This window comes from Drosophila subobscura, chromosome E (genome assembly GCF_008121235.1).
Source record: "Drosophila subobscura isolate 14011-0131.10 chromosome E, UCBerk_Dsub_1.0, whole genome shotgun sequence".
Classification (NCBI taxonomy): Eukaryota; Metazoa; Arthropoda; class Insecta; order Diptera; family Drosophilidae; genus Drosophila; species Drosophila subobscura.
In genome coordinates, this window is record NC_048531.1 from 5,473,052 (window position 1) to 5,499,857 (window position 26,806).

At 45.8% G+C, this 26,806-nt stretch overlaps 3 protein-coding genes across 3 annotated transcripts in view; all 3 read left to right on the forward strand.

Annotated features, from left to right (window-relative positions):
- Nucleotides 1-26,485, forward strand: part of LOC117891909 — a 45,442-nt gene extending 18,957 nt beyond the window's left edge. Inside the window, exons 2-6 of the mRNA XM_034797731.1 lie at nt 14,971-15,374; nt 15,660-15,881; nt 19,184-19,467; nt 25,394-25,873; nt 25,940-26,485. Coding sequence (XP_034653622.1) covers nt 14,971-15,374; nt 15,660-15,881; nt 19,184-19,467; nt 25,394-25,873; nt 25,940-25,958 — 1,409 coding nt within the window. The 3' untranslated portion in view covers nt 25,959-26,485. The remainder of the gene's footprint in view (nt 1-14,970; nt 15,375-15,659; nt 15,882-19,183; nt 19,468-25,393; nt 25,874-25,939) is intronic.
- Nucleotides 20,941-23,542, forward strand: LOC117891908 (proline-rich protein 36). Its single transcript, XM_034797730.1, has one exon. The coding sequence runs from the start codon at nt 21,180-21,182 to the stop codon at nt 23,334-23,336; it is 2,157 nt and encodes a 718-aa protein (XP_034653621.1). The 5' UTR covers nt 20,941-21,179; the 3' UTR covers nt 23,337-23,542.
- LOC117891917 (leucine-rich repeat extensin-like protein 3) lies at nt 23,584-24,026 on the forward strand. Its single transcript, XM_034797740.1, has one exon. The coding sequence runs from the start codon at nt 23,708-23,710 to the stop codon at nt 24,023-24,025; it is 318 nt and encodes a 105-aa protein (XP_034653631.1). The 5' UTR covers nt 23,584-23,707; the 3' UTR covers nt 24,026.
- Nucleotides 26,486-26,806: the final 321 nt, after the last annotated feature.

Here is a 26,806-nt window from a genome sequence, read left to right on the forward strand (position 1 = left end):
AAACTAAAACAATGCAAAACGGCGAGTACTTTCATGGGTTTTCAATGTGGAGATGCACCAGTACATTCTTCACTTAAAATCCACAAGGATAGCTGTACATTAGGCCTTTCCATTACTCTAAGCTAGTTGTATGTTCGTCACAAGAGCGAATGCTTTCTCTCCGTCTATTTTGTTGCATATTTTTATTTGGCTATCCATCAATTTAATATTTATTATGCATATTTTTCAACAATTTTTGCAAGTCCCAAATTGAAAGTAAATCAATTTTTTGGCTTTTTTTTTCGACAGTCGATCACAGGCTGTCGGGGCGCTGGTTGTCGTCCTGTCTGCCTTTTAAAATGCCATTTATCTTGCGGCCACATTTCCATAATGATCTTTCGTTCACTTTTTGATTGATTTTGTGGTCACCACCACCAGACAGAGTCTCTCTCGCTCTGTGTCTTTCTCGGTCTCACTCTATTTGTGGAAGTTATGCCCAACCACACGCATATCTGCGTACAATAATAATGAGTATTTTCTGGTTTACGGGTTCTCGGTTTTCCATTCCATAACAAGCACACAGAAAAAGCAGAGAATAAATGTGCGCTGGTTGCAATTGAATTTGCCTGTAAGCCCCATAGCCCCCAACCCCAGACAGAGTCCCTTTGTGGTGTGTACGGACGTACACAATTATTGTATATTTGGGGGCTGTGTGCTGCGGCTGCTATCTGAAATGAGCATGAAAATCTATTGGAACGTAACGAATTACGTATCGAACGTGCCTAACTGTTAATGCGGTTATAATACGCCAGCGGATTATCATTGATTATTTGTGTGTATGATTGGGTGTATGTGTGTGCTGGTGTGTGGGTGTGTGTACACGCCCCTCTGGCTACACAGAAATAACTGTTTGTGCGCGTCGAGCCAGACAGACAAACACCGCACCCACGCGCTCTCGCTCACACACGCTGTTTCTGTCTCTGTCTCTGTTCTTCCCTCCGCTGCCATAAAAGTTTGTCGAGTGTATAGACATAATTTCAATTTTCATTTCGTATTAATGTCTCTCCTATAACTGTTCCATGTCTCTGTCTCTGTCTATGTCTCTGTCTGTGTCCATATCCTTGTCTGCATTTGGGACTGTAGCCTCCCCACAAATTGCCGCAGCGTTGTCTAGGAAATGGATCAGAACTTTTATCCGAGTCGGTGGTGTGGGTGTGGGTGTGGGTGTGAGTGAGGGTGAGGGTGGAACGAGTGCAATGGTTAGGGGTGTGGCCTTCCCCCCGGTTATATATGACTACAAAATGCGGTATTGGCAAAATCCCAGGAGCGCGCTTTAGTTGATAGCACCGAGAAAATGGTGCCAGGAAAAACTAGTTAGGGGTCTGTTAGTGGTTGCTGGAAAATCCCATTTAGTTTTCACTAGTTTTATAAATGTTTTTTTGATAAATGGAAATTGTTTGCTTATGTGAGAGCAACAGCAAAAGCGAAAGCAATTCCAGTTTCATGTAATTAAAAATATGATACATTTTCATCGCTTTTTCAACCAAAAATGTTGCAAAACACTCTGATGGCACTATGTGATGTGCACACACAGAGATATCAACAAAAATTCGTTAACAAATTAAAGCAACTAAATTTTAGAATGGACACACCTTTTAATTAAATTAAATAGATTCAGAATATGAACCAACATTTTTACAACCACTTTGTAGTTCAATTAATTAGAGTAATTGAATGTCCATGAAAATAACTTGTATTGAAAAATAAAGGGAAAACAAAAATCACTTGAAATTAATATAAACGAGGAGAGACATGTGAGACGCTTCGTATGCGTCACAACTTTTATATCCGGTACTCAGTCAGCATATATCCAGATCTGGATGCAAAGTTGGTGCCTCTATCTTTTATAGTCTCTGATATCCAGGCGCTCATTAAGACGGACGAACAAGCAGACATGTCCATTGACGCTGATCAAGAATATATATTATATTTGTACATACATCCACTTGCGACCACAAATACAATTTACCCAATTTATTCTGAGGGTACCGGGTATACAAAAATCATTAGACCACTTCCATTTCGTACCCGGTAATTACACCAAACTCGCATAATTTTGCCCACCAAATGGTTTTTAATTAAAAATATATACAACAAAAAACTCTCTGAAGGGTGCGTTGCGGTGGATTAGGGTCCTGGAGCTGTGAAAGAGCCGCACAATTTACATTTCAAATCAAAGTCCAATGAAAAAGTGTATGGTAAATGAAAAGGCAGGGGAAATCTCAGAGTAAAACGGAGCCAACGATGACAACAGGCCATTAAGTAAACCAATCAAAGTGGAAGGTTCCCTCTGGCGCTCTCTCTCTCTCTCTCTGGGTCCCTGGCCGCAGAAAGAATTTAATAATAACAGGCCAAGAAAACGTTGGCATGATAGCCCGAAGAGTAGGCCATAAAATTCTTTTGGCGAGGGCAAAAATGCCAAATGCAAAATACAAAACAGATTGTGCTCTCCGCGGGGGAGAGCGAGGGGGTCTTTGTCCTGGTCATGTCTGGGTCTAGCCTCTCTCCGTTTCCGGCTTCAAAGTCCGAAGCGCCCGTTTCCGGATTCGGCGTTGCGTGCTTAATTAAATGATCATCATTTGCGCGCAATCAACGCACAAATAAATTTTCATTCTCCTCTTCCAACTCTGGCTCCTGGCTCCTGGCTCTGTCTATGCCTCTGCCTGCGTCTCTGAGGTTGGGTATGGGTTTGGGCTGGTCCTCACCCAAGGCGTTGGTTAGTTGTATGTTTGTTTGCCTGGTTTCCGCTTGAAATTATATCTCAGCTCCTGGCCTGCTTCTACTATTGGTCCGGCTGCTGGTCCTCTTATTGCTCTTGCTTGGTTTTGGTTTTGCTTCTTTTCCTTTGCCAGTCCCGTTGTTGTCTTAATTAATTCCTAATTTTCTTCTTTGGCTTTGACTCCTTCTTTTGCGTATTTAATTGAAAATTTCTTCAAAGAAAATTCCACGGGTTTCGCCGTATTCATGACCATTCGACGGTGCTATCTTGTTTATGTGAAGTTTTGTGGCATGGGGCATGGGACTGCCAGCTGTTGGCCATTTGGACGCCTTTTATTCATTTGCATATTGCCTTGGCACTTTCTTTCGTAGTCTCCACTTGGTTATGGCATTGTTTATTGGGGACCTCCTGCGCTCACCCCAATTTCACTTCCGTGGCTAGGGACACGGGCCGCTGGGCATGGAGGAGGACCAATTTTATTGGCGCATTGCCAATTGTTGGGCATAAATTTGATTACTTTTCGGACCAAGATTACGGCGATTTCCGCAGAGACCCCACGGACTGTCAATTAGCCGTGAATTCCGTGTGCGTATGCGCGGGCAAGGCGAAAGCTAATTAAATTTCGAGCACAGAGCAGCAGCTGGTGCCACACACACAAACAGCTCAAATACAATTGCGATTGCAGATGCAGCTGCAAAATACATTCGCTGTAAATGTAAACAGAATCGATCATATTGTATTGGCGAATTATGATAATCAGTTCAGAGTGAAGAGTGATTCAACCCACTCTGACTTATTGCATTTCCCATTACTGGAATTCATACACTTGCGATGCGACGTGATTCATAATGGATTTACCACTGAACCGATCATATTTATTTGCATTTTCAGCCATTTCAAAGTCCCGCAGGCAGACCCACTTCATTCATCATCTGCATTCGTATTCTTGCACTCGGGTACAAGTATTCGGCCACTGATTCATAATGAATTTCCGTGAAACGATCATATTGAATTTGCATTATTATAATTATTAGCCGAAGAGCGAATTCCCAGACCTCCCATCTCTCGAATAATTGCATTTTCCTGCCAGCAATTCATGCACAGATGCAACGCTCAGGGCTCAGGAAGTGCCTCTCGTACATATGTACATATGTATCTGCTCATGTAATTAACCCATTTTCGTCAAATGAGTTTTGCATGCCGCACTCGGACTTTCTGGGAACAGGTGCAGCAGTTGCACAGATTTGGAGCTGCCCCGACTTGCTTTATGCTTGCGAATGTTTTGCTTTTCTTTCACAAATTTTCTGCTCTTGGCAGACCATTTGAAGGTCTATCTATGGCCCTGGAATTTTGTTGTCTCAACTTTCGTTATCTATCGACAACGCGTTGGTCTGTTTTTAGGCCTTTGTTTAGAAATCTGTACTGAGTCCAGCCATAAAAATTAAACACAAAATCTGACAAAACTAAAAGTTGGAAAAGCGAAACCCCAAAAACATTCCCAAAGCTAATTTGAGGGTCCCTTTTTTTTGGGGATCTGCCTAACACGCTTTATTTAACACTCGCCCGAATGGCCCAAAAGTGGCAGAAACAAAAACAAAATAAAATGGAATTGAGAAAAGCGTAGAGACAGCAAAGGGAAGAGAAATTAAGCGTGTGAGTGGGAGGAGGAGGCTGTGGAGGGCAGAAGAGAAAAACAAGTCATAAAGATAAAGGAAATTTATGGTAGGCGGCAAGAAGAAAAGGGAAAACAACGCTTTGGAGGAAGGAGGAGCTAATGCTGCTGCTGGTACTGTGGCTGCCTCATCAGTGGGTTTGTAGGAAAATTAGGTTAACGATTTTTCACTGCCAGACCTAAAGCTAAGAACAGCAGCAAAATCGAGGGTGAGAAGTGAGAATATGTTTTCAACGGCATGGGACTATCTTTTGTTCTTGCGACTACTTGAATTTTGCTCAATTTACGGTTTAAAGTTGTGACACCCACACCCAGCACACCCACCACCCACATCCTGTGCAAATGTCGCCATTATCGCTAAGCGATGCCTAAGTGAGGCTTCAATTCGGATGTGTACCCGTTCGTTGCCCTGCCCTTAATCTCCCTATCCGCCCACACACATTAGCCGGAAACGACATCGATATCCCAAGCCAAGCCCCAGCCTGTTTCCTTTCTGTTGGGGTTAATGGTCCTGTTCCATTGCCCCTGACAGGGGAGCCCTTTGTTGTCGCTTTCCATTTCGTTTTAAAGGCAGCCTAAGTCCACAGTTTGTGGTTTCTCAACAAGACTCCCTGAGAGACCCTTTGCCCTGCGCAGCCACAGCAAACAGCAAAAACTAAAAATCCTTACCATAAATTCTTCGTTTTTTGTATGGAAATAATGCAGAGGAAAACCTTTTTGAGGATCCGATGATTGAAGCACCCTCGAAGCCGTATGATAAACTTGCCAAACTTTCGATCGTTGCCAACTTCTATGAGGCACCATTATACCCCATCTTTATTTAGGGTATAGTTTTAATAAAATCAAGTAATCGATATCCGGGCTTCTTTTTCTTTGTTTCGTGGTAGAAAATCATGAAATTAATTAAAATTTATTGCCTTAACATATTTGCATTTGGTTTGCTTTCGGTTTTCAAGACTTTTTCTCGTTGCTTCAGAGAGAATTCCTGTTCTGTTTGTTATGGCTGCCTGTTGTTTGCCTGTTGGCGTGATTCCATTTTAAGGTTGTTACCAAAAATAATTCTACAATCTGCCAACAAAATAAAGACAAATCAAGCGGAAATAAAGGAGACAGAGGGAGGAGCGCTGGGTATGGTGTGATTCTGGGGCAGAATCTGATGTGCCTCACAGTTTGACCTACTTGTGTGTGCCACGAGAGGTGCCATATGCATTGTGTGGGGTAAGATGTGTTTCTGAAGGCCTAGATAAGCCCTCCTGACTGACTGCCTACCGTGTCTGACTGCCTGCCTGCCTGCCTGTCTGTCTGATGAAGTGTGGTTTAATGCCTGACTTTATTTACTGAATTGTGTGTGTCTTTTTTGTGTGTTTTCTGCAAGAGACTCAAGCTAAACCCTACAGATTGGACAAGTAATTTTAATATAAACATAAATTTCATGGGAATCTCAGTACGTACCCTCAACAGAATTCATGTAGAATTCTTTCAATAACAAAGAAAATAAGTTCTGCCCGTCTTTATTGCACTTTTGGTACATAAATATTTTTGTTTGTTTTTTGTTGTCTGCTACAAAGTCTTCATATCTCAAGGGTTTTGCTTCATACATATTGGCAAATACCGAATAAATGTGAGCAGCTTCGACTAGAAGAGATACCCTTTCTCGCTAATTACACCTTAACAGCCATTATAGAGCATTCGGCAGTCGTGGAACATGGAACAAACGGCCAATTGCCTCACCGTTTTGTGGTTTTTCCATACCATATTGTTGATGGTATTTCTGCATCAGGGTTTTCCGTTTATTGAAAATTGAATTTTGTTGTTTTTTAGATGGTCGAACGGATGCTTGTTGTGGAAGTGGGGCGAAAGCTGGCCATGCCTCTGCAGCCTGCGGCTCCTGCTCTGTAACCTGCCGCTTTCCGCTTGCCTCATGCTGCTGCTCTGCTGTTGCGGTTCTCGATTTTTATTTATATTTATTTCCTGTTTTGTTGTTTCTGTTTTTTTTCTGCCTTCAGTTGGTTATTTGCGCAATTTGTGTGTGGCCTCGTACCCCAGCTTTACTCTGATGGGATGCTCTGTCAGGACCTCTGGCCTGGCATTGGCATTTAGCTTGAAACATAGTTCCGAAAGTATGGCAACTATTCCTAATTGCCAGCTTAGCTCAGTTGTAAATGCTTCTCCGAACAAAACTCTCATTTCGCAGAGGGTAACTCGATTCATTGGTGGGACTACCCTTTCCGTATCCTTCCCTAAGCGTCTGTGCACCTTTCCATAATACCTTTTGGTCCAGTCAATGCAGTTGCATGGTCTGGCAATTGAAAATTTCATTGATCCTGCTGTCCTGACCGTCCCTGCAATATTGCAGTCAAAAGATGACACAGCACACAACTTATATTGCATTTACGTGTACACTGGGAGAAAACCCACTGATATTTACAGATATGATTCTTAATTAAGCTTTTGGAAAGGTTTAAATCATAAAAGAAGATGATTGAATTTATGATTATTATGTGTCCCACTTGTCCCTTCTTTTTGTTCTCAGTGTATAATTGTAAACTGTAAAACAGTTCACTTGCCTATCAGACGAATGTGCATGAAATTCCCTATGCGATAGTTAAATATTGCAATCCGATTGCAATTTGAATGCCAGGCTGTGTGCGGAGCAATCTTTAATTAAAATGCTATCAAACAATCGAGGAGTAAGCACAATAAATATCGTATGCACATATTTTAATATCAGAAAGTATGGAAAATATTCGCCAAAAGTCAAAGGACAGTGGTGGGGCTGGACAGCGGGGGGCAGGTTCTGTTTTCGGGCGAGTCTCTAGGGCGTTACGTGTAAACAAAACTTTTTGAGCTTTCATGAGATAAGCGACCCTCCTCCACAACCAGCCTGCTCATGTGTTTGTGCATGCGTATCTGGTGTTCACGTGTGTGTGCTTGTGCTGACAGTTTACATGGCAGCAAACTTTCAAGAGTTTAGCCAACAAAACTGCCAAAGGAATTACATAAACACTGCGGAGAAAACGAGAACTTGAAACTGAGGAGGCGCCTCCAGTCGCTGCAGGGAATGGCAGGGAACAAAAAAGGCAGACGAAAAGCCAACCAAGTGGGGCCCTCCTGATTACGAGCACGGGAAAATACATACAAGAACAGCGGAGAAACTTCAGGTAAAATGTTGTTCGCAACTTTGATTAAAAATTCCACTAATAAACAAAGAGAGAAAACCAGTTTCCCTTACCCTCTCTTGTCACTTATTTTAATGTTTTCCTTGAAGTTGTCTACTTAGAGGGTTCGGACGTCTCTGTTGTTGATTAAATTTCCTACGGAAATCTACAGTTTCGCGTATAATTGATTTAGCTGAATGCAGTTTTATTTAGTATATTTTTTAATTTATTTTGGATTGGTAAAGCTTTCCTTACGCTTAATAAACATTGCATTAAACTTGCCTTTTTAGTTTAGCTTTTGTTTGTACTACACTTGTGTGCGTGTGCGTGTGTGCATGGATAAGTAGATAGTTGTGGGTGTGGGCGGGTGTGCCGCCATTTTGTTGTTTAAACTTTTTGGCGCGACCGAAAGCTATCGTGAAGAAATCCACCTGCACCGCGAAAATGTCCAAAATGTGCTCTGTAGCCATTGTGCAAATTTCATGTGCATTATATTTGCAAATCGTTGTGCTGTTTATTTATGCACAAGCACGGTGCGGGTGCGGGTGCGGGTGCGGGTGCGGGTACGTGCACGGATATGCGGTACAACAAATAAGAGAGGACAGGGCGCGAGGTAGTGTGTTGATTATTTACCCCCTGCTGTGGCAGCATATAATGCACCACTCTTTTGTTGAACTTTGCACTTTAATTGGAAATGGATTTTACGCTGAAACAATACACAGATTTGTATACCAGGTGCTCGAAGAGTAAATGTAAGTGTAACACACAGATGGAAGCGTTTTTACATATATGCTGACTGAGTAATGTGTTTAAAGTTGTGACGCGTACGAAGCGTCTCACACATCCCTCCTCGTTTTATAGTAGTATTGTAAGCACAACACACACACATGCATATTCGTACATATTTATTAATTAAACAAAATGCTAATTAAACTTTTGCCAGCACGAAGCGTGCCAGGTATCCATATACCCCAGTGGTATATCCTGTGGCAGTGCCACAGCATCCAATTTCCTTCCATCCATCGAGCGTACGGTAATTGCATATTTAATGGGAAAGCTTAGCATTTGACTTATTGATTGTCTGCTGCATGCTGCATGCAGCACGTTTTCCATCTGCCAGGAAGCTTTAGGCATTGTTGTTATCCTGCTCGTTTCACAGGGCCAATTAATTTTCAATTTATCGAAATAGTACACACAATTTCGAGGAGAATGGAACTGGTCAGAGCTTAGGCTGCACCGGTTGATTGTGGCTCAATTAGGACCATTATTAATATGCCAGTGAAAGAGGAGAAGGCTCAGGACTCAGAAATCCTTTAAATATGAATAGACTTTAGGGCGAATCATTAAACTTAAGCAACGAAACACTCTGAAAAGTATTAGCAAAATGTGCAAAATTAATTTAACTTTAAAATTGCCACTGTGTCTGCTAAAGACAAAGCAACACCCACAGCCCAACAGCAATTTCCAAATGCTTTCCATTCTCCCCACCTGCGCTGGCCGTATAGCCGAGTTTTGTCGGTTTTTATTTGCTTTGCAATTCCCTTCAATTATTTTAATGCAAAAATATGTTGACGTTGTCCCAGCAGAAGTAAAATTACCACTCAAATGTTTCTGTGTCTGTACATCTGTGTGTCTCTCGGTGTCCCATTCCGTGTCGCCATTTCATCATGACTGTGTGTTTTTATGCCGCTTACTCTTGCTTTCCCGCAGCCGCTCTTCGAGGAGGAACTGTGTCAGCGTGCGGCATGCGGCATGTGGCATGAGGCATGAGTGACTCGTGAAATGTGACAGTGAAGGCAGTGTGTCGCTGACTTGCCGCAAGAAATCAATCAAAAATTGTGGCAAGAAAGAAGGGAAAACAAAATGGGGGATATAACAAAAGCAGCTCCTCACGCGATGCTCATCAATTTGTGTGTGTCATTCGGGCAAGCATGTCCTTGTCTGGTGAGAGAGCGGAGCAGTGGCAGTGGCATGTATATGTGTGCGCTCATCTAAGGGTAATGTCTGTCTTTGGTGTTTGCTTAGTGCACTGCCAACAAAGGACAATGCACATTCTACTGTGCTCCACAATCGTTGGGCGCTTTCACGTCCCGCACTGACATCCTGTTTGCCATTGCAGTCCCCAGTGACTGACACACTTTTCATGCTACAATAAGCCATTATAATGAATGTAGCTAGAAGTAAGCCAAAGAGCGAACACACACAAAGCCAAAAGCAAGCGGTCCAAAGCGGAAGCGGTAGCACAAAGTGCAATTTGGAATGCCACAAAGAGTGCCACATAAAGCGGCATCTGATGGAGCAGCAGCTATCTGCACACAACAGCCATCTTATCTGAATTTTAGAATATAAAGAACGGAATTTCATTAGTCTAAAGCCAGCGGAAACCAACTAAAACTTGAGTACAAAACAGGCTGCCATTCGTTGATTATGATTTGTTTGGACTTAACACTTGGCCTAAGAAATAGCACCAAATGGGAGGCCATTTCCCTGGCCCATTCATTAGTGCAGCAGATCCCACAGAGATTCCAGCACCTGGCGGCTATTTTGTCAATTCTCAGACCGCAGACATTGCACATAATTGGCAGAGACATTGTCTTCAGAGTGGCATAAGTCATAAGAGGCATGTGGGCTGCTCCAGACTAATGACAAATGACAGATGGCCCAGGACCAGAGCCCAAACAAATGAATAGGAGACCATGGAACTGGCCCGAGACTGGCGGGAGGACTAACTAGGCTAAGCAACCCTCATTTGTCACAGGAGTTTATAGACTGTTGTTGCTCTTGACGATGCCATCTCCTTGTTAGCTTGTTATGTTTTTGGTCAATTTCGTTTGTAATCCCCTTGAGCCTCTCGCTCCCACACACAGGCGCACAAACACAGTTTCCAGCTACTGCAAAAGGCGTCAATGGAAGACGCAGAGAGCCAGAGGATGGCTTAGGGTAGATGTGACAAGTTTTGTTTGTTTGCCTACATAATTGGCCGGCTGATGGCTTTCTGTATCCGGCAGATACCCACCTAATCCCAACATCTAGCTGCACGCATTAATTAGCACAGATAAAGAGCCAGAGGGTCCACACAGTTGCACTCGACCCAAGGAGCCGGGCCCGGGACTTGCATAAGTTTTTGCGGCAAATACGAAAAATCCTTCAACCCTGGCAGCCATTAAACTTATCCGAAGGGGGTTTTATATGCCAAAAACTGACACACACTGACAGAAAGGCAGGCAGAAGGACTCTGTACGAATGGGAAAATTTAAAGCAGGGATTTTCTTTATTTTGGAGAAGCAGGGCGTCAATCTTCCGTTGGCAGGAGGATGCAGCTAGGAAAGGACCCACGTACTCACTGTTAATTCTACTGAAGCTCCTACAGCAGTTTCTTCTCCTGCACCGACTGCTGCTCCTCCTGTGGTGGCTGGTGGGAATCTACCACATCACACGTTGACATTTTATCAGGAGCTGTGGCTGCAGTCGTGACTGCGAGGAGGAGTCCCACTAGCAAATATGACAGAAATTACTCTTAACAGGCAGTGGTAGTCGCAGTCGTAGACGCTCATTTCTCTGACTTTAAGCGCATAAAAGATTCATTCGGCATATGGGGCGTATGCGTATTGTAGCCATGTGCTGTGTGCTGTTTGTGTGTTTGTGTGTGTGTGAGTGGATGTGGTTTAGCATGTCTTAAGACACATTTCGTACTCGTGCGCTGTCTCCTGACATGTGACAATGTCAGAGATTTGGTATTCTACACACTCTGCCAGTGCCAGTGCCACTGCCGCTCCAAGTCCGTGCCACCAGTGGCGTGATTTCAAATTGAGATATAATATATGTAAAATATAAAATATGTAGATGTATGCATGCATATGTATTTAATGCATGCACTGTGTGAAATGAAATTAGTTGAAATGCTAATATTTATCTATCACAAAATGATATTCAAACATGAACGACTGAGCGAATGACACACCTGCAGCACATAATGGTGACTCCCCTCGCGTCTCTCTCGCCCACTCTTTTATTGTTGATTTTTTGTATATGTGTAATTCATTTATTCGCGTGGGGCATGTGTGTCGGCATTTCTGATTTTCTATTTATTCCGCCGACTGACAAGCCAATTAAATTTGACATACATAATTAAGTGGGCTTGCGTGAGAAGAAAGAGCAAACAACGGACGGATAATACACACACAGGTGTGGGGAATGCATTTTTAATTAGCGGGCTTTTCAAAGGATTTGCATAGAGAAACAAGAGTGGATAGAGCAGAGGTCTCGACACACATATAGAGCACGTTATCAATGCGTGAACATGAGGGCCAAATTATTTATTAATTTAGCTAGAAATCTCCCCTCTGTCTTTGCTTTATAATGCAAATTATTCATCAAAACTGCATAATATAATTCCATCAGTTTTGATGGCTATCTTGGGAGCCAATTAAGCATTTATGAATTTCTCCCTTTGCCCGAGGAACACTTTGTTCTGGGATTAACATTTAACCAGTAGAATTATCTGTAGCCCCACCCATATGTGCGTAACATTCCATCAAATGGCACACGTGCTGACAGAAACATCAACCTACGTACACACGGCAGACACCTTCCTTCCTTCCTTCCCTCTTTTCCACCATTCCCGCAGTCTGTCGTTTGTTAATCCTTCTTCTCGTATGCCTTTCATAACATATACTGATGAGTTTACGGATTTTTGTACACACGCACGCGAGTTTTCCATCTTTTATTTTTATTTTTGTGTTTTTTTGTTTTGTTTTGCTGAACGGCGCAGCTATTAAAATCAAATTTATGGCCTATAATTAAATTCGTTCGTGGAAATCGCAAGGAAATTGAGCAACCATCTCAATAGCGAAAAACAATCACCCAAAAAGAAGTAAAAAGCGAATGAGAATTTTACTCTCGCAGACTCGTAATTCATTTCTTGTACAGGGGAAAAGAAAACCCCTGACAACACACCACTCGAGTCGGGGAGAGTGGCGAGTGGCAAAGTGGGGACAGAAAGTGTGTCAGCTGTGCCTCACATAAATTCAGTGAAATGTGTGTCATATTGGATGAATTTATACATTTATTAATACCAAAATTTGCGCTCAGCTATCTCCTTTCTTTCCCGCTCTCCCTCTCTATCTCTCTGACAAATTTGGAGCATATTTTACTGGCAATTAAAAGCCAATACGGAATCGTGGGGGCAGCTCTATGAGTCACTGCAATGGCAGCAGCAGCAGTCGTTGGCCAGGTGCCAGATTGCACTTTTTAGATCCACTTTTTCTAGTCTTTTCTACTGTTTGTAAATGTTTTAGCTGATTTTGTAGTGTTGCCGATATTCAATTATGATATGGAATCCGCAAACAGAAGGAGAGACAGAGAGAGATTGGACATCCCATGCGGCGTATGCGCAATGTCTTCCCATTCAAATGCTAAGGAAAATTTATGGTCCATACGTGTCCTGCATTTACATTATTGCATGCCCCCAACGACCGGTGGCAGATTCGCCGTAATTTCATGGCTGCTTTTGGCCTTTAATGTGAATAATTAAGCATTAATTACACCGCACCCGCCACGCACTCCTGAACCCGCATCAAAATGTTGACCCCGAAAAGCCACAAAAAAAAACAAGAAATTAAATGAAATGAATTAAGGGACGAGTGGAGTAATTTTTACGCACCGCTCCCATTCCTGGGAGATCCGTGGGTTGCGGCCATTTAAGCGGCCACCACACGGACATGGCTGACCACCGGTCGCCATATTGGGAAGCCATTGGCACAATTTAAGCATTTAATTGCACATTTATTATAGCTATTTTGTGGCCATTCGGTAATTGATTAAACTGGAGCCCTCGAGCCGTGTGCATCTCGCTGTATTTGTATTACGAAAGTGAAAGTAAAAGTATCTAAAGGTTAATGCATTTATCTTAAAATACATTTCCAGCTGTTTGATTGAGTTGCTTTGATTGGAATTCAACTCGATCTATGTATTCTATGTATTCTATTCTTTTTGTATGATTTTTGAGGACACCATTCTATATCTGTTCTACTAATGAATGAAGCATGATTAACTTCTGTGCAGCGAATTCCATAAATTGATGAGAAAACTCTTGCACATCCATACAAGGTGCAAAAACTTCTGGGAGAAGCCAATTGCAGGTGCCACAGCATAGTGTCCCCTTTTTGCAACAACTTTTGGGCCAATCCATTGCTGCTGATTGGACAGCAGCAGCAGGAGGAGAGCGGCGGCTGGGTGTGGGTGCCCAAGAGGACATGCCACAGGACTTGTCAATTACACAAAGTGCCGGGGCAGCCATGACGGCGGTTCAGGTGCAGCGGCACAGGTACACAGAGAACAAGGGGGAACAAAAAAGTATGCCAAAGTATAAATAATATTCCATTTGACATAGTTTAGAAAAAAAATATGCTCCCCTGAATGCCAGCGGCCTGTCACAAAAGCGCAAAAATGTAAAAGGGGAAAAATATGCTTTGTACTTTTCGTCATTCATTAGACCTTCCATTCCTCGTGCTCGTCCTCGTCTTCGTTCATGGCCTGTCCGTTGTCAGGGACTTGGGAAAAGAAGTCGCCCTCTGTCTGCCGCAAAAACTTGTAAATTAAAAGATGAAGGCAGAGACCGCGGAAGAAGAAAGGGAAAGAGTGAGAAATTGAAAAACTAATAAATAAGCTGACATAAAAAAAGGGAAAAGCGCAAAAGAAATATCTCAGAAAAGAGAATGCGGAATGCGACAAGACAAAGGCACTGGCAAGGGCACAGAGGCAGAGCAGCAGATAGGCAGCAGTAAGGAGACGCAGCAGCAGCGGCTGTCGAAGGAAAAGTGGCACAAGTGGCATGTTGCAATGTTAATTGAAGACAAATAAGAGGCGACGCGGCCCCAAAAAGAGAGCATGCAAACAAAAAGCCACAGCCACAACATCAAAGGCAGCTGCAACGAAACAGCAGTGAGGCAAGGATGGATGGATGGATGGATGGGTGGGTAGTGAGGTTAGGCGGGGCCTGTGACAGTGTGCACAAAACCAAAATGATTTTGAGGCCCAAAGCGAACTGGAGCGCATCAGCAGTTTTAAATTACTTGCGGCCTCAAACGAAGGAATATCTGAAGCATCTACGCAGACGTGGGACAGCAGAAGATGCAGCCATAAAGGGAAGAGAAAGATAATGAAAGTGCCAGTCCCACTCGAGCTGCAGTTATCTCCTAGTTTCCACCACAAGCAACAGTGGAAAAGGTTGCTAAATTAAATGTACATACTTATCTTTTTACATATATATGTATAAGCTTTAAGCATTTCCTTTTGTTTGCTCTTAAGAGTTCATTTAAAGTTAATGTCTCAACTCTCCCCCACTCAATGGTCTCTCTCTCTCTCTCTGTTCTCATTCACAGGTCGCACACACAATTCCAACTATGCGCTTTACCACATCGGGCAGCCGGCGACGGGGGCTGTCAAACAGTTCACCGAGACGGGCAGGACGGACCTGCTGGACAGCAGTGTGGGTGAGCAGCAGCAGCAGCAAATGCAGCTGCAGTCGCAGACAGGCAAATCGCAACCGGGACGATCCACAGCCACCACCGCCGCAGCCACAGCCCCATCAGCAGGAGCCTCCGCTGCCACAGCATTCACTGCCAGCGAACGTAGCGTTTTCGACGAGTTCAGCCTCCCAGCGATTCAATTGGGCGCCGGACGCAGCGAGGCGAAGGTGTTTGTCGACAGCAATCATAGCATGGTGTCGCTAATGACACGCATTGTTCCCTCGCCGGACTGGTTCATAGGCGTTGATTCATTTGAGGTGAGAGCTTTGCACAAAACACAGACAAAAATCAGCATCAGATTCAAATTGTGGGGACAAAGGGACAACGCAGAGTACAGACCGCAAATTCAATTGACAACAATGTCAATTTGATAGCCTCTCCATAAGGCTGGCCATAGACTAATTGTGCCATGCAATGGAGAAGTTCAACAGAGACGTGGTTGCTCGAGTTTAGCCAGAGATTGAGTGGCTTTAATGCTTTTAGGGTATCCCAAATATCTACTAACTTGTGTCTCTTTTCCTCTATTTCATCAAACAATTCAGCTCTGTGTGGGCGGCTCCTGGATAGACACGGTGACCGTTGAGCTGGATCCCTTGGATGCGGGCACCGATAATGGGTTCACTTTTACAGCGCCCAATTGGCCGACGGCGCCACAGGGTGTCATCTACCGGATTACCTCCCGTTATCCAGGCCATCCGGCGGGCAGCTTCTATTATCCGAAGAGCAAGCGCCTGCCCCCAATTGCCACGTTCCAGTTCATCAAGGTGAGTACACGCGGAGAGTACACGCTGGCTGTAGAAAACGTTAAACAAGTTAATTAACAGCAAATTAGCAGTCAAAATGCCGCTACCCTTACCGCTAATGACCTTTTCCCAAAAACACACAAAAAAAAAGCGAAATCGGAAAGCAAGAACAAAAAAATCAAAGTGCTAATGAGCCATTAGCATTACAATGGCGTCAACAACATCAGCCACATACACACAAACAGCACATTGCCCCTTTTTCACAGCATATTCAATGGCTGTGCGTGTGTGCGTGTCTGCGTGTGTGTGGGGTAAGCGTGTGTGTGTTTGTGGATTGGGCGCACTTATACTACGAGGTCTGCGTGTTAATGCGCTTTATAAATCAGTTCACTCCACAGCTGGGAACCCGAGAAAAAGCGCATGAAAAGCAAATGAGAAGCGCACAAAAAAAAAAGGAAAAAAACATGAAATAATGTTAATTACCTTATAATTACGACACCATTTGCATGGGAATTATTTCAGATGTAAATTCGTAGCTTTAACGAGATATTTGTTCACCAATTCATAACTGAAATGTCCGATTGTTGGTCGTTGGAACACAATACAGTTTGAGAGTCATTCCATGCACAGAGCTGTCTATCGTTATGCATGGCATACATTTAGGAAGCATATGCCAGAGGGGGAGTAAGTAGATACAAAGTAAGCGAGAACCCACTCGGGCAAACGTTTCAATTATACCAAATCACTACTTTCCCCGAATATGCTGCTCTTATTTTGGATTTGTGGGAGGGACAGGCAGCAATTGTTGTCTGTTTCTGTTTGTTTTTGCTGGAAGCTCTGCGATAAACATTCTTCTGCACTCGCAAATACATAAATGCCAATCCATTAGGCCCGCCTGCGAACCATTCGTCCGATTCAGTGCAAGAAAGGACCCTCAGGCACAGCAACGGTCTCAGCGGCAGTAAAAATGAACCTTCCCCCCCGCGCCGGAAATGCGGGGACTTCGACCATTGTAATTATATTGCTGGACATCCAAGACATTCAGAGAGTGGCGCACTTACAGCTCCATACAATGCCCTGCTCCTGGTCCTGGGTCGCTCATCAAAATGGCTTTTATGTGTGTGTGTGTGTTTGTGTGTGTGTGGGTGTGTGGCCAAAAGGAAGGGCCATAAAATGTGTGCCGCCTCTCAGGCTCTGCAGCAGTCCTGCCATCCTGCCAGATGTTTCGACTACGTTTGCATAGTTTACTTCATTGGGGCAGTTGTATAGAGCGGGGAATTGCTACGTGGGCGTGGCTGCAGCAACACACAAAGAGCCTGCCCAGTACGTGTGGTCATTATTCTTTATTTGTTGCTGTTGCTGCTGGCTGGGGTGGATGGAATGCCATTGCTCGAGCTCATATTATTGTAACGCCTTTTTGACACTACTAATTTTAGTTTTATTTTCGAGGCTTTTCGGTGGTGGGCGTGCCAAGGCTTCTGTTTCCATTTCAATACACTAATTCGGGGCAGGGTATTTCAGCTAGATGTTGGCGTTTGTGATGGGCATAGCTATGTGGATTTACTTGTGCCATTTGGCAGTGCAGGAACAATCTCCACAAAATCTTCAGAGCTAAAACTATTTTCGTACAGGGCAATCAAGCTTCGTAGTTCTGGCAGTTGACCGTTTCATTGTTTTTCACCTACGGGCAAGCGACTTCTATCTGAGCTTTGGTTTATGGCCGACGAAATGGAAAGTTATTTACTTAAACACACACACGCATACATGCTCGTGCGTATGCGTTATTTTATGGCCAGCACATGTCCTCTATCCTCTGTCGTCGAAGCCCCAACTCAGCCCAGTCCAGCCCCTGTCCAGCTCTTTGGGTCCTTTGCTCACACTTGTAATTATGTGTTGATTTTCTCCCTTTGACAGCTGCTGCTGCCGCTGCTGCTGCTGAGGGTGGGAGTGGTAGTTCCGGCATTAAATTCTTAAATTTTAATGCCGCAACTAAATTGCTGGAATATTTGTGTATCATTTAGTGAATGCCAAAAGGCACACGTAATCTCGGCAGCCAGGAATGCTGAGGGTTTCCATTCGCTGGCTGTCTGTCTGTCTGTCGGTCTGTCTTTTGGGTAATCCACAAGGAATTTCACAGTTTTTGTGCTCACTCTCTCACTCGCTCTCTCTCCGTCTCTCCCCTCTGGCGTGAGTGTGTGCGTATGCACACTGGATTATTGTGTGTGTGTGGATTTTACTGCCAGAAAAGCAACACGCGGCTGTTCTGCTATTTTTTGTAACATACCCTGTATGTTGTACATAACAAGGGCATATTGTTGCAGCGGAAATGTGTGTAACTGGCAGGCAAAACAGCAGCTCTGAAGGTCCGACAAAACTTTTGCACTGATTGGAAAGGGAATCATCCATTCATCCACATCCCATAATAACACTGATAAGAGGTATGCCATAGTGCGTGAGTCTACTTTCGCACTCTCACTTGTTTTGTTTCTGATTTCTATGCTCTCGTTGGTGTTATTGTTGTTGTCGCTGTCGCTGTCGTTGCCGCTGCTGTCGACGAGTTCTAGCGAATGAAGGTAGCAAAAGGTAAACCAAGATAAGCACACAGCAGAAAGGACAGCCATAACATAACAATGCGTACCTCGCATTCTCTATAGAAAATGAAGGCGACTGCGACCCAAAACAAATAAATTAAAATGCGCGACAGCGCGCCAAAGAAAAGTTTGCTGTTACCCTGGACAGGTGTCGGGCATGTGGGGTGCATTGGTTGTGTATACAAAGAGATGTTGCGAGGATTACCCTGTTTCCTTTTGTTCCTTACTTTTTCATAGAAGGAATGGTTTTGGTTTCGAATTAAGCACTCCCTCGATTATCGCTCTTGGACAAACTTCCGAAATTATATTTGTACATCAAAATGAAATGGTTTAAATCGGTTAAATGCTCAAATTCCCCTTTCGTATGAGATTGTGTTATCGCTCTGCTTTTTGTCTGTTGGTTTCTGTGCCTTCTGTGGCGTTTTGGGGTAGCCAAGTATTTCCCAGTCGAACCTTATCTTGACTGCTGTCCCCAGCAGCCACTTCCGCTCTTGCCCCATTCCAGTGGCATTCGTGGCCCTATCTGGTGTGGCTTATTCTCCCCTGTGGCCGTGTCAATACTTGCCACAAATTGAAATTAGCAGCGCGTTAAGAGCACCTGTAGTCCCGCCGAGTCATGTGTGCGCCGTCGCTCCGTGCCACATTCCCGATGCCGGGCACATAATCCCCGTAAATTAATATGCTGCACATGTGTCGGCAAGTGGAACTAACATGACCATCCTTTGTTTTTAGCTGAAGGAATACGAGCTTAGCGAGGTGTTCAACATTGCCGAGGACGATCGCAAATATGAGACGGTCCAGACCCAGACCCATCTCGATGCCGAGCACAGCCATGTGGAGATGAACAACGAGCTCTCGGCCAGCATCGAGCGGGAGCGCCAGACGGAGCAGCAGCAGGAGCCACAGCAGCAGCAGGAGCCACAGCAGCAGCAGCAGCAGAAGCTGCAACAGTTGCAGCCATTCAATGACGAGAGGCAGCGCATCCGGTCGCAGCTGCTGGCCAAAATGAATCCCATGTGAGTAGAACAAAGGCAGGATTAAATCAATTAAATGCCAGGCCAAGTGTAAAAGGAATGTGTGGGAAACTAATACAAAATCATTACTCAAATTGAATGGGGAAGAGCTTAGCTCCATAGACTCTTAACTTAGAGAAACCCCCAACAGATATTCCAGTGATACCCTTCCACCATATCTATAGGTAGAACCCCGCCATTCTATTGTTATTTTCGCGGCTATTCATAGAACTTGACGTCACCAATGGGTTATCAATTAATAATTGTCATAAATGCTTAGATACCAGTTGATTCACTTAAAGTTGGAGCCATGAAAAATTACATTTAATGTGAACAACACACATTTTCGCTAGAAAATGTCTTCAAGTTTTCCTTAACCCACTTTGGGGGTGTGTTTTCTGGGGCAAGCTTACAATTTAAATGCCACACAGCGTGTACGTAATCTCGGCTGGAGTGCAGAGAGTTCAGAGTGCAGAGTGCAGGGAGAGAGCTGCAACTGGCGCTATTTAACATATGCGCAAAGTGCTTTCCCCAAACTCAAGACTTTCCTCCGACTGCTTTCAACACCCGGCACATCCACCGACACATGGAGACACATTTAAAGCAACGTGCCGCGCGCCCAGGGGCGACGGGCAAGAAAACTACGAGGAAGAAGAAACAAACGAGTGGGTGAAAAGAAAACAGAGCTCTTTCCTCTGGCACACTTCAAAGCACATTACACCACTCGGGCGGGGCCGTGGCAGAGAGGCAGAGAGGCAGTCGCAGAGTGGCACGTACCTGGGTAATGCTGCATCTTTAAAAAGGAAAACTCTAGCCAAACGAGGAAAAACTACAACTAATCCCTGCTAACAGTTCCAGGCTCCATTCTCATTCGCATCTGGAGCGGCTCCACCTCCCCGCACCACGATGTCTGTTTTCGTGCCACTTTTGGCCGGGAACTGAGACCAGGCTGCTGGCTGCTGGCGGAAAGAGTGGATTTTGGCACCATTGGCACTGGTAACCTGCATATTTAATGACCATTTCCCTGGCACCAACACCAGCCCACCACCCTCCAGGGACGTGTTCGAGTGCCAAGCTCCCGAGTGGGCGTTGACTAGCTCGCTTTTCCTTTAGTTTTTGGCACACAAACACGAACAGGGACAGTGACAGGGACAGGGACACGGTCTGCAGATAAGTCTGGCAGATATGTATACCGAGCGGTAATCACTATCTTATCGAGTGCATGGCGCGGTATGTTGTCGCGGGTGGCCTATAAATGTTGTTGAATGGCCGGCAATCGGGCAGAGACTTAACTAGCAGCAACATGCCTGGGATAGCGCCAGCCACCTTCACGGTAATTGCCGGTGCAGCTGCCAATAACCAGAGGCAGCAGCAGCAGAAAAACAAAAACTCTCAGCAGCAGAAGCAGCAGCAGCCATCGAGCAGTAAGCCACTGAAATGGAACTCAAAATTTAAACAAATTCTAAGACGCGCGACTTCTTTTTAGCACCCCAGCAGCAGCAGCAGCAGCAGGCCGAATCGAAGACAAATGCCTGCCAAATAACTTAGATATAGCGACTATCTTATCTGTGTTTTAAGGACTTAAGGCCTGAAAATATATTTCCAATGACATAAACTCGCGACTATAAATGGGACCGGGCACAGTGTTCCGCGTTTCAGTCAACGGCCAGGCCAGGGCGACAACGAATCGGAAATAAACGAATATAAAACGAAAGATGACCCGAACGACAACGACACAAGAGACGAGAGTGGAGGAAACCATACAGATTTCCTCCTCCTCGAACAGAACCATCGAAGAGACCATCGACATCACAACAATTGGGGGAGCGATAGTGCCAAAGCAACGACATCACCATCACCAGCATCACCATCATCAGCATCGACAGAGGGAGAATGTGGAAGTGGTTGAGGAGGTGATTGTGCTGGAGGAGGAACCAGAGCAGCAGAAGCACCACCGCCACCATCATCATCATCACCACAAGAAGAATTCAGGGCCAGCACCGCCACCGCCATTGCCACAGTCCTCGCCGCCATTCCTCACGCCAACAGAGGATCTCGCCGAGGACGTGGTGTGGGCGCCACAGCCCTATTGGAATCAGAGCCAGGCATCTACGACCAATTCCTCTGTGGATCTACTCCTAAAGACACTCGAGACAGAGGTGATTGTGGACCAACCATCACCCACAACCACAGACGAATTTGTGGCTATGGAATGGTCACCCAACTCCAACCCAATCACAGAGATCGTGCAAGAGGAACTGACAGTGGGATTTGCACCACCCACTGGGACGCCACCACAGCTGCAGGTGCAGACAACGGGTTTCTATCCAGCAGCTCAGCCCCCGCTGCTCTCACCCATCGCAGAGTCAGAGCTTGTGGAGTTCAGCACAGAGGCTCCCCAAAGGGATTCCATTCCACCGGAGGGCTTTGTGAAAACCCTCGTGGAAACGTTTGAGGTCGGAGCACCCGTGGATCCGCCCATTCAATTGGGCTACACTCCAAGGGCAAGTCTGTGGAACAAAGAGATATTTGTGGAGACGGTGGACATGTCCCCGATTCCCTCACCGCCACCAAGTCCGCCCTTAGAGGAGGAACCCTACCTACTCCCTGCCAGCGAAGAGCTGATGGAAACGGAGATAATTGCAGAGCGTGTGGAAGCCCCAGCACAGATCAAACCACATCCGAGTTTCATTCCCAGAGCGTGGAGGGAGCGTGTGGAGCAGATTGTAGAGAGTGTGGAGGTCGTTACACCACCTGCCAGTCCCCTGCCACAAACCGAACTGATTGTAGAGTCCTTGGACGTAACGCCAACGCCATCGCCACCGCCCAGTCCACCCATTGAAGTGCCATTGCAAGCAGGATTCATGCCAAGATCAAGTCTCGTGGAAGTCTCGGAGCTGCTGGTGGAATCCCTGGATGTAACGCCAACTCCATCGCCACCGCCTAGCCCTGCTCCAGCACAAAGAGAACGACTTCCAATAGGGTTCGGGCCTGAATCTACAATAGTGGAAACGGAAACGATTTTGCAAACTGTGGAGAGTCCAGCCACTCCACCACCCACAGAAGCCTCACTGCAAATGTCTCTCATGCCAAGGGAGAGTGTGGTGGAAGAGGAACTGATTTTTGAGTCCTTTGACACGTCTCCCGTTGCCACACCGCCACCGAGTCCGCCAGTGCTTCAGCCTGGATTCATGCCCCGAGCAAGCGTGGTGGAAACGGAGCTCATTGTGGAGAGCCTGGAGGTCACGCCCACGCCCACTCCGCCAGACAGTCCCATCAGGGAGTTCCCATTTCAAGCTGCATTCATTCCACGTGCAAGTGTGCCGGAAACGGAGCTGATTGTCGAGTCCCTGGAGGTGACGCCAACTCCAACGCCACCTGCCAGCCCCCCTGCGCAGCTCAGAATGAAAACGGGAACAGTGCCACCCCCGAGTCTCCCACAAGCCGAAGTGATCATTGAGTCGGTGGAGGTCACAGCCACACCCCCAACCATACAGCCTCAAAATGGATTTTTACTCACGGATCTCGTTGTGGACTCGCAGCAGCCGTCGCCCGAGGTGGTGGAGACAGAGACGGAGATCATCATTGAGTCTGGACAGGCCAATGCCAATGGGCAAACAGAAGTGATTTTGGTCACTGAAGAGACACTGACTGCCGCCACCCCAGCAGACCGCGTGCTGGTCGGAGTCGTGGCAGAGGAGAGCAGCGACAAGACGGGCAAGCGATACTCGGTGAATGCTGCACTGCAGGTGGAGGCTGCACCACCCACGCCACCAGCTAAAGCCCCGCAGAGTGGGCAGAGCGACGCTGTGGACGAGGGTGAGGCTGAGAAGAGGAGGAAGTGTTGCCCATGTCGTTGCGTCATTGCCTGATTGGGCTTCCCCCCCACCCAGGTCAAGGCTGTTGTCAAGTACAAGGCCCCAAAAAGGCATATCTAAATCTTATCGAAACTACAGACATTCTGATATCGGACTGGGAGTGTAAGACCATCGGATATCGTGTATCTTATCAGCCGAAACAGTAGCTGAAACATTAAACCAAACAAACGAAAACTCACCGTCAATGTCGCGGCAGGAAAGGGGAGGGGAGTGTGGTGCAGGGCACTGTGTAATTGATAGTTAATTAGCGACGGACACTCGAGTCGCTCGTAGATAAGGGCCACACACACTCGAAACGGTAATTGACAGCACACCACTTGGCCGAGCGGTCAGTGCGCGCAGTCAGCAATCGGCAGTCATTCGAAATGCCTCCACCAGGACGAGGCTACGGCGGACCCCCACGACAAGGACCTGGACCCTGCTACGGACCGCCCCGCGGCGGTGGCGTCAATGTGGGCATCAACATCGGCGGACCGCCGCGTCCGCCACCCATCGGTGTGGGCATCGGCTTCTGTCCACCGCCAGTGATTATTGGTGCACCGCCGCCACCTGCTGTGATCATCGGAGCTCCACCACCGCCACCCGTGTATATGCCACCGCCCCGACAGACCGTTGTGGTGGGCGCTCAGCCAGCGGTCTATGCCCAACCCACTGGGGAGGTTGTCTGCTGTACGATTCTCTGATTGCCAAAGTGGAACATGTGGAAACCCTCTAAAATATCTCCCCCTATATAAATAGATCCTTTACATACATATACATATAGTGCTTAAATATTCCAAAAATTAATCTAATAAAAACAAAAACCTTCTAATGGATATTCAAACATCAGTTTGGCACAAATGAAATAGTTTTGTGGCTAAAAGATTCTGCCTTCTTTCCATTGAAAAGTGCACAGAAACTTTGAACAAATGTCAATTGAAATCAACTCAAGCAGACATGCCTTAGAAAGGCAAAAACAATACAAATTATTATTCAAGTTGTTGTGTGCACATTTCCAAGTCAATTTTCAATTTGGGAAAGCAATTCGCTTTTGCCTGTGGCACAATTTCCCTGTCACATGTCCGAGAAGTGACTCACAAAGCCAGTTTTTGGGTGTACTCTGGTGGGGCGGAGGTGCCGTCTTGGAATTGCAAATTGCTCATGAAATAACATTTGCTTAAGACGTTTTGATGTGCTCGTCTAACGGTAATTGCCGTGCACATGATCGAAGCAAATCGTCGCTAATAACTTGCCACGTACGTTCGCAGGAAAAGCCCGAGAACTCCGGCAGCAGCGGACTCGCATAGCAGGCTGGGGGCCTGGAAAAATGCTCTGCATGTTATTTCAATTTGGGAATTTTGTTCATTATTTTCCGAGCATGGCGTTTTCCCTGACTTCGTCTGACTTGCCTCCTACTTTGGTCCTTCAATATTTTTGCCAATTTACTTGCCATCAGGCCCTGGCCCCGTCTGTCTGTCTGTCGTGTCAGAGCCTCAGCCCTCTGGTTCCGTCTTTGCCTGTGCCTTTTGATTTTTTATTATTATTTGCGCGATTTTGCACGTGGCAAACGTGGAGGCGCACAACACGAGCTCGGTACGCGGCATGTGTATGCAAATAAACGAAAAACTGCAGGAAACAAAACACGGAAGTTGCCCAGGAAGCAACGCAGGAAGGAAGGAAGGAAGTCAGGCAGCGCCACAGCCAAACGCTGGAGGTTCTGCTCCGTGGGTTGGGTCCTCGTTTTTGTTTCTCTGGCTCTGGTGCTGGTTCTGTATCTGTCTGCGTCAGGCGGGCAAAAGGCAAATTTAAATTGAAAATTTCCACAGTGGATGTCTGAAATAACAGACGAGAGGCAGCCACCCAATGTGTTGTGTGTGTGTGTGTGGTGGTGGTCTCCCGCCCTGAATGCTCTAAGGCATATCCTTGAGAAATTTAATACCATGCAGGCACCCACAATTAATTACGTTATTCAGAATCAATCAGGAGCCACATTCCTGGCGCTGTAATATTTCAAATGAAGATTAATTAATGTGGAAACCAATATCCTTTCTCCATCCATTCTCTGCTTGCAGCTACAGCGGCAGCAGCAACAACAGCCAACAGCCCCCGCAACTGGGCAGCGTGGTGCCCAAGAACGACAAGCACGCCATCTTGCAGAGCATCGCCAGCAGCTACCGGCGTGCCACGGATGCCGCCACTAATAACATCAGCTCCAACCTGACGGCATCCTCCGCCACCTCCCCCGTCTCTGCTCTTCAATCGCAAAAGCAAACGCAAACGCAAACCCAATCACAGTCGCAGTCGCAGTCCCCAGTGGGCAGGGGAAATCTATCCCGACGTCGCTCTCAGTCGCAGCGACGTCGCGACTGTCGCGTGAGCCACTGGTCAGAGTGGACGGCCTGCAGCAAGAGCTGCGGCATCGGGGAGATGCATCGCTATCGCAAGGTCATCAAGCACGGCAAGCGGGGCGGCCGCCCGTGTCCGGCGCTGCAGCAATCCAAGTGGTGCGGCACCGAGCGCAACTGCCACGAGCCCCAGACCTACTTCAACTGGTAAGGATTCCATCCGGGAATCTGCTTAATATTCAATTCATATAACTCTACCGATTCCCGCCGCAGGTCCGACTCTGACACATGAACGAGCCCCGGGGTGGAGCAGGAGGCGCAGGCTCCGATATAAATATAATTTTAATTTACGGCGTAAGAATTGCTTTTTTTCTGTGCGAGCAACAAGAGAAGAATAAGACGAAGCTACAGGAAGGAAGGAGAAGCAGGATTCGGGCAGAGGATACAGGGATACCTGCCCCAAAATGAGATTTTAATTTAAATTTAGATTACGATACGAAATTGATTTTAAAGCAGCAAGCACCGCCAGGCCAGAGGATAGATAAAGGAGAGTGGATAACTGGAAGACATGGCATATGAAGCAGAGAGGATGAAGGGGAAGACTACTGACAATATTTAACACAAAAAGGATTTAGACAAAGAGGCAGAAGGGAGGCGTGAAAGCAAACCCACCATCAGGCCTGCAGCAGCTCCAAATTTTAGCTATTTTTGATTTCAACCTCATTTCGATTCGACTTTCAGTTGCTTTAGCTCTAAATAATATGTAAAAATCAACAGCAACAAGAAAATATATTATAAAACAAACAAAAGAACAAAACAGTAGACGTACAAAGCATAGAAAGCAAATCAAATTGAACAACAAGCGTGAGCATTTGCATATACCCAAACAAGGAAATCAAACAAGAGGGAACCCAAACCCAAACCCCCAAAAGAGAGCCCAAAGAAAAACCAAAACAAAATACAACAACAACAGCAACACACTTCGTGGCATGTGTGTGTGTGTGTGTGTTTGTGTTCAGCAACTAAGCTAATATTAGATGTAAACTAAGCTAATTGATAACATTAAATGGATTGCAATAAAAGTCAACCACAAAACCAAAACACACAGTCCAAAAAGCAGACTCCTCAAATCGAACTGGT